We start from the raw sequence: 7,869 nt of genomic DNA, 5'->3' as shown, positions 1-7,869 counted from the left end.
GTTTCAGGTATTACTGAAGTAACTTTGGACCAAACTGGGATGCTGGAATCGCATCAATAGCACAGACAGACGTGTAGTTCATTGAAATGCTGTAATAAATCAAAACTACCCTACATATTGTTTATGGTATTTAAAGTTAAAATTAAATCTCAGCAAAGTCGAAATGCATCGTGTGCGCACGTCTTCAGCTGTTTGTGTTCACAGATCAGCTGAACATGCAGTACATCCTCACAGGGCTGCTAATGTGCCCGTTGACTGGTGTTTGTGCCGCTTTCCGGCACGTAGCCAGCATACTGGAGGTCAGCAGTGGGGTCAACAGTCCAAGCCCTCTGCCCCTCCCAGTGCAGCCTTTCAGTCAGCAAACTGAGGCCTGCGAAACTGGAGCGAGGAGTTTCTCAGTCCTAAAATGTGGCTCGGTTAATTATTCTCCAGAGGCTGGGTTGTCTCCTGGTTTGTCTTATTCCACCGTGAAGGTCTCAAAGCTCCATACTAAGTGGTTAAACAAATAACTAGTCAATAAAAAAAACCCCAGTGTGTGATTGTCCCTCCTCGGTGAGAGCCGCAGACCTGTTCGTCGATGTTCAGTTTCTAAACTTTTTAAATGACTGATTAAACTATGCTGTGGACACAGGACGGTGCATGTTTAGCTGATGTAAAGTCCCCAGGATGAATTTTTGTGGTTAAAAATGATCAGGCACGCAGTCACTGTCTCATTCTCACCATCTGATGATGAATCACTGAATCCTGTAACACGCCCATGAGTCAGTCAGTGAGCGAGGGCCAGACGGGAAAAAAGGCTCACATCAGACTTTTCTTTATTGCAGAAAGCCTTTTTTTTTATTCTGCTTTATTTCTCCATGCATTCACTTTTCATCCACGCCATCATTTATTCAACTCGCAGGGAGGCTGTCTAAGCAGAGATGCTTACTTCATCTTATTTATTATTACTTTGCCCATATTAGCTTCTCTTCATTGGCTTCTTGTTAAAACCAGAACTTAAAATCTTTCTCTTCGCATGCAAGGTCTTAAATAATCAGTGTATCACCTTCAGTTTTCAGGCTGTACTTTTAAGATTTGGCTTAAAACTTTCCTTTTTCACCAAGCTTATAGTTAAGGCTGTATCAGGTGACCATCCCTTAGTTCTACAATAGGTAAAGGTTGCTGGGGCTTTCCCATAATGCACCGAGTGTTTCCCTGTCACTCTACATGATACCAGGAGCCACCACAGGCTCAATACCAAACTTGATGAGAAATTTTTTTTAAAAACAAATTTAAAAGAGGCGGAGTCAGAGGACTTCACAAATGTGTTTACATTTTTCATCTGGAGATTATCATTGAACAAAACTTCAAGGCAATTCATCCATCTGTATTTTAGCATCGCACATCTCGAAAGACAAAAACAGCTTAAAGTGAAATGAAGCAAATCTTCACATTTAAGGAGTCTGAGGAAGACTGTGCTGCGTTACTGATAAAGAGGATGATGCAAACCCCAGTAATCTGGAAGTTACCCATCCTGTGTTACACATAATGATGACCATGATGACAGTCGTCCTTTCTTGACTGTTTGTGTCAGGCAGTTACTGGTCAACAGCCTCCACATGCCAGCAACCTTACCCCTCTGTGACCCCCCCCCACCAACACCGCCTGGTGTTTACTAGAAGCCTCCATATTCTCCCACCCCCTCCCAGCTGGCAAGATGTCACCGCTATCTTTAAGTGAACAGCATCTGGGCATGTGGGGGTGACAGCAGCGGTAAGGGTTACTGGCTGTAATGTCTGGAGACGTGAAGCTTGTGACAGGCCAGTGGGACGGCCTGCCAGAGGGACTACTCATCTTCCAAATCTCGCCACTGGATCTGTGAGGTGTTGCATCCTAAAATAGCCCAACAGAGTATAAAAAGACCCACGGGGAGGCCGGGCCTTCAGAGGAACTCTTCACTAGAAAGCAAGAGAGCCACACTAAGAACAGACCGACTGATCTTTTTCTAGTTGCTGCATTTGAAAACTTCTGCAGAGACCATGATGAAATACTATCACTGCCCTGCATCCCAGACCTTGGGAATCAAACCTTGCAGCCAGGACATCCCAATCACCTGCAGAGGCGCTGCTTCTCTGAAGCCAATCCGAAGTGTCCACTTCCCCAATGACATCCTTTTCCAGGACTATGTGCGACAGGGCGAGCTAGAAAGGATTGGACGCTTCATCCGAGCCCAGAGAGTGACGCTCGACACCATTTACCACTCCGGTGAGAGCCACGCAAATGAAAGGCTCAGTTACACTAGTAGAAATGTTTCTTCTCAGACTTTATTCAGTGCGCTAACTGTGTCCTGCTTTCCTCTCTGAGCAGGCATGGCTGCAATCCACGAGGCCGTCCTGTCTGGGAACCTGGAGTGTGTGAAGCTCCTGGTCCAGTATGGAGCAGATATCCACCAGAGAGACGAGGAGGGATGGACCCCTCTGCACATGGCCTGCAGTGATGGCTTCCCAGACATCGCACGGTGAGCCTCGAGACTTTCTCCTTTATAGTTAAAAAGTTTAGCTTAAGGGAAGATTGTGTGCAATGCAAATCCAAGGAAGCCACACGAATCGCAGTGAGCCAGCTGGAGGAGGCTGACATCATGTTTACAGTGGCTCCACAGATGTAGAAGGTCACGCTCCCTGACACTGAAGCATGGTGATCTTTTTCACTGACGACGGTTTATCTTTCTTTCAGCTTTCTTCTCTCCCTGGGTGCCGACCCCGAGCTGGAGAACGACTGCGGGGAGAAGCCGGCTGATCTCATCGATGAGGACAACAAGGAGCTGCTGGAGCTTTTCGGGCTAGCTGCCAACGACTGAGACTCCCTGAAGCAGCCTTTAAACCCTGAAAATCGTCTGCTCTGCAGGAATGGTTAGGCAAAGCCACGTCGGTCCAGGATCCTGACTCTGTGAGGTGCCTCAACTTTGATCCAGGACTGCGGAGGTCTGGTGGAAGGAGGGCTGACAGAGCTGGTCTGGATGCCCTCTGAGTGGAGTCGATGTTCGCTGGAAGGAGGACTCCACCTAAAACTCCAGCAGCACAGATTTGTTGTTTCCTGTCAGAGCTTCAGATCTTTTTTTTAAATGCTGTGAACGAAATCAATCTTTGGATTTTGTTTGGTAGAAACTTTACGACTTTTGCCTGTTGAAAGCTTTGAACTAACAAAACCAAACAGGCTGCAGTGTGTGCAGTGTGCGGCTTATCAAGTTGGTTACTTGTGCCTTTTGATTATTGTGAGTTAAATGTTCTCTTTATAGTCTTTTGTATGACTTTTTATACTTATTTTTTAAATAAAGTTTATCAGTTTGTCTGACTTTGCCGTCATTTCCCTGCTTAACGTGAAAAAACCTCTGTCTCATGTTTCACATGAACATATGTCAATGCTGCATTTGCATCTTTAAAATGACATCAAACTAATCGATCACAGAGGAAAACCGCAAAAAGCCATCATAGCCTCTTGTGCCAAAAACTGCAGTACCTCCAGTGACCACTTGAGGCTGGCTCCAGTTGATCCCATTTTAAAGCGTCGAGATGAGCATTTTGCTTCCCCATGTTGGTATGAATATTAAACATATAAGGTTAATTCATAATAAATCAAAATGAATGACTGAGCCCACAAAACTTATCTCAGCACTGTTTACAGAGGTCAAAGGTGAAGGATCATTCGTATAGGAAACTTATGGCCAACTATGGAAGCACATCCTGGGAGCGTTTCAGCCACAGCAGCCTCAGGTCAGCTAATTGGTTGGTGGGACAAAATGAAAAAGGTATTCTGGACGTATTCCCTCAACACTGCCACTTACTGTGGTTTTAATGAGGACTTACTGTAGATCTATTTCTTACAGTCAGTATGTTGGTCCTAAATTTGACCCAAGTGACTGGCACTGACCTGAAAATATTGTGTTTCCTCAGTGAGCGCAGTGTCTTCAGTGTATCTGCTCTATTTTAGTGTCCGTTTTGTTTTGGGTTTCAGTCTCTTGTGGCTACTCTACCCTGACTTTGCACTTCCTGTGAGATGCCCTGAGAGGATAGAGAAATAATGCATGTGCTTATAGCTTTCCCCTTGTTGAGGGAACCGGTAATTGTTCTGTTGAAATCTTTGTGTCTCTGCAGCCTGAAGATTAAGATTTTTTTTAACTTGGTCAAATTTTTGGCCATAATCTTTTGACTTTTCTTTTTTTCTCATTCCGTTTATTGAGCACAGGTGAGTTGAGGGGACACCACTAATACTTCAACTAGTTTTTGTTTTTTCACCTTTTTTGGTTTGTGGTAAGGCATAATGTTAGAACTGTAGCTGCTTTGACATAATAATAACTTTATTTGTAAAGCACTTTTCAAAACCCAAGTGCTTCATAGTTAGAATAAAAGCCGAATACAGAGATGTATGTGGAAACATGCAGACACATAAACAAACAGGTTATCATCCATAAAGTCAGATATTCACTCCAACTATGGCCAAAATAAATAGGAAAAGATTAAGGGATATATTAATATGAGTCACTAAACTGCTAAATATTTCAAAATATGGTGGGTGAAACTGATCTCAGAACAGGCAGTCCTCTGAGGACCAGATTCTGTAATTTTGGTGCTGTGCCAATGGCTATGACATAATCAGAGCAACAATGCCACAAATCCCAGGCAGCTGTAAGTTTTGCAGATGTGCACATGCATGACACATTTAAGGTGCTGGTGTAAATTTGTAAACTTTGGCACTGTTGACCGAAGACAAAGGAAGAAGAGGGAGAGTGTGGAGGTGAGAATAGCGAGCGGGGACTGTGAGGGGTAAAGACAGATGGAGCATGGACTTCAGGAACTTGCTGAGATCTTTGGAACTTTACACAAACACAGCAAACAGTTTTTAAGATGTGAAAAGGCAGCAGTAGTAATGTGTCAGACATTAAAATGAACAGAAAGCGAAACTTACATGAACCATTCTACAGCCACCAGAATAGAGGCATCCTGAGCAGGCAGGCCGACCGCTGTCAGAACAAAGAGAGTGGTCACTGCTCCTGTAGCTGGGATCCCTCCTGCGCCGATGCTGGTGGCTGCTGCCATCACACTGCACACCAAAGCAAAGTATATAGAATCTTCAAAGTCTGCATGATGCATTTTTAAAGGCCTGAACCAACAGAAATACTGACGTACGCAATGGTAATTAACTGGCTCAAGTTCAGATTGATGCGGTTGAGCTGGGCGATGAAAACGACTGCGACCACTTCGTAAAGGACGCTTCCGTTCATGTTGGTGCTGGTGCAGATGGGCAGCATGAAGCGAGGGACTTTTCTTTTGATCCTCAGTTTCTCCTCACAGCACAAAAACATGAGGGGCAATGCAGCAGAGCTATGAGAGGCAGCACATCATTTGTTAGTGCTTGAACAGCTATGGAATTATAAAACATTTACTCGGTCAGCTGTGGGGCCTGTGCTAAAACCTTTTCTTTATCTGGCTTCACTTAAACCAACATATTTTACAAAGAAGGTCAGACTATGTCAGAAATTAATAATAGAAACTGGCTGCAACACGAGTAGCAGTATTGAGAAAATGGAAAAATGTGTCATAAATAAAGCCTAACAGAAGCCAGGAAGGAAAAAGTGAACCACCTTCATAAGCCTGTAAATCCAGGATTACATCTGAACTTACCCTCTGATTACAACAGAACACCGCCCTCAGTGTGTGTCTTACCTGGATGAGATCAGCATTGCAGTGACTAAAGTGACCGCTCTCATGACAGGGAGGGGGTTACGCCTCACAAACAAGAAAAAGACCATTGGCAGAATCACCAGGCCATGGATCAGAAGCCTGAAAAAACAGTATATACACAGCCAACTGTGATTATACCAAATACAGTTTCTCACTGCCTAAAACAATGAGACTCAACTGAAGGATTTATATATCTCCATTGTTCCAAATCCCCCCAAAGAAGACTTTTTTTTTAGATAACAGACCTATCTGGTAGTTAGTCACTTCTGACAGAAACCCTTCATTTTTGTTTTTTAGCCTTCATCGTGCTAATTTTTCCATCCCACAACTTTGTAAAAGATTTGGATAAAAATGAAAGTTACTCTGAATGAATCATCAGTGTAAACCCTGTCTGTTAGATTTTTTAAATGAACAATGAGTATTTTTATTTACACTTGCAATTTAAAAAAGAAATAGTGCTGTTTTGGCATAAACTAGCACATTTGGTTTTTATTTTGTATTTCTTTTTTATTCTTTCTGTTTTATTGTAATATTTAATTTTAGTAAATAAATTGCAGGAGCAACCTTTTCTAATGTTCCCATGTAAACTTTATTTGAATTATTTCAACAGCAAGGAGGTATCAGCAGCTTTCAACTGTCAACAGTGGAAACGGTGAAAACACCTGCGATGGCTCCATTAGCCCACTAGATGTAGCTGTTTAACCTGGTGGGATTTTCACCTGCAACAAATATGCCAAAAAGAGAGAGTTCTGATCATCTGTGACCAGCTAAACATTTTAATAACAGCTGCTATCAACATAAAAGAAAAAAAAGGAAATAAAGAAACCACTGGCGCATGCGCAATTAATATTGACGTTATTTTAGTTCACATTTACCCTGATTAAAATTCAGTAATTAAGCCTGTTGACTTGCCTCATACTGTTTGACTTGCATCAGAAGTAAATTAACCCTGTAAGTTTATTTATAAAACACTTCCACAGACATTTAGTCACAGAGCGCTGTGCAGCTAAACAATAACCTGGAATAATCATAATAAAGTGAAATTAAAATACATTTAACAGCAGCACAAAACCATACCGCTCAGAACAAACTAACTGGTGGGTTAACCAGTCATCACTTACCACCAGCAACCCCCAACACACTTAGGAACAAAAACTTGTTGACCAGGACAAAGTTCCAGCATTTGAGCAGCCTTTGCCTCCAGATCGCAGCATCGGCAGCGGCAGCAGTGTTTTCCTCCTCACGACCGTTAGTCGCCATTTTTCTGCTGCACAGTTAGCTAAAATTTTAGCCACATTCGCTGGCTACTAATCAGACATTTATAAAATAATTTATAATTAGATATTTATGAACAAAGTTAAGAAACCATTTCGATAAATAAATAATGAATATAATGAACATAAAATGATCGCAAGCCTCAGAAATCTGACTTTTACCGACTTTTCACAGGTATCCTAGGATGGAAGTCACGTGACCACCAGGGGAAACTCCTTGGCGCGCTGATTCCAACTTTTGATTGTTTGTTTTTGTTTATTTGTTTGTTTTTATCTTTGGATACGTTTGTCTATTTATTTATTTATTTATTTATTTATTTATTTATTTATTCTGTGAGAAATTTTGGTCAGTGTGAGGAATGGGAAAATAAATAAAAATGTACTAATGAAAAGAAAGGACGAGGGCACAGAAGTTATTACAAACTGAATTCAAAAGAGGAGATGAAGGCTCGCTGGCTTTCTGATTTGCTCATTCTTGGACTGTTTAAAAGTCAAGTTTCATTTCATTGTTCAGCTGGTGAACATTGGGTTTCCTGCCAGAACATTTGCATTAATAAGAATGAGAATAACTTTCTTGATCCCAAAGGGAAACTTGAGTGTCTGACATAACTCATGTCCTATTTGTCTGAGAATTTAAAAGCCTGATGGCTGTGGGTGCGAATGATCATCCAGTACTGATGTTTTTCTGTTCCTGTACCACCCGCAGTGTGTCCAATCTGCCAGCTTTCTTCACTGCTTTGCCCAGCCTCCTTGCATCCATGTTTCTGATGCTGTCTTCCCAGCAGGCCGCAGCATAGAAAATCACACTTGCAGTTACAGACTGACAGAACATCTCCAGCAATTTACTGCGGATGCCGGGAGATCTTCGTTTCCTTAAC

The 7,869-nt window shown here is 42.3% G+C and overlaps 2 protein-coding genes across 8 annotated transcripts in view; one reads left to right on the top strand and one right to left on the bottom strand.

The window, feature by feature from the left end:
* The window catches only part of LOC102208995 (excitatory amino acid transporter 3-like), an 18,259-nt gene extending 11,042 nt beyond the window's left edge, over window positions 1-7,217 (bottom strand). The window contains exons 1-7 of one of the 7 annotated variants that reach the window (XR_311845.1): window positions 7,158-7,217; window positions 6,839-6,984; window positions 5,700-5,816; window positions 5,163-5,357; window positions 4,942-5,076; window positions 3,907-4,037; window positions 3,007-3,040 (exon numbers count right to left, since the gene is read on the bottom strand). Coding sequence is in view for 6 of the 7 variants with exons in the window: in XM_005737322.1 (XP_005737379.1) it covers window positions 4,535-4,790; window positions 4,942-5,076; window positions 5,163-5,357; window positions 5,700-5,816; window positions 6,839-6,900 (765 nt within the window). In the remaining variant the exon portion in view is untranslated. Of the gene's footprint in view, window positions 1-2,882; window positions 3,041-3,906; window positions 4,038-4,390; window positions 4,850-4,941; window positions 5,077-5,162; window positions 5,358-5,699; window positions 5,817-6,838 lie in introns of those variants that run through there. The other 6 variants (XM_005737325.2, XM_013911932.1, XM_005737322.1 and 3 more) reach the window with 6 other exon arrangements.
* Window positions 1,886-3,330, top strand: ppp1r27b (protein phosphatase 1, regulatory subunit 27b). Its single transcript, XM_005737321.2, has 3 exons — window positions 1,886-2,244; window positions 2,347-2,497; window positions 2,713-3,330. The coding sequence occupies exons 1-3, from the start codon at window positions 2,019-2,021 to the stop codon at window positions 2,834-2,836; spliced, it is 501 nt and encodes a 166-aa protein (XP_005737378.1). The 5' UTR covers window positions 1,886-2,018; the 3' UTR covers window positions 2,837-3,330.
* Window positions 7,218-7,869: the final 652 nt, after the last annotated feature.

This window comes from Pundamilia nyererei, unplaced genomic scaffold, assembly GCF_000239375.1.
Source record: "Pundamilia nyererei isolate P.nyererei 1_Seehausen unplaced genomic scaffold, PunNye1.0 scaffold00075, whole genome shotgun sequence".
Classification (NCBI taxonomy): Eukaryota; Metazoa; Chordata; class Actinopteri; order Cichliformes; family Cichlidae; genus Pundamilia; species Pundamilia nyererei.
Note: the sequence above shows the minus strand (reverse complement) of the source record. Positions and strands in the feature narration are given on the sequence as shown.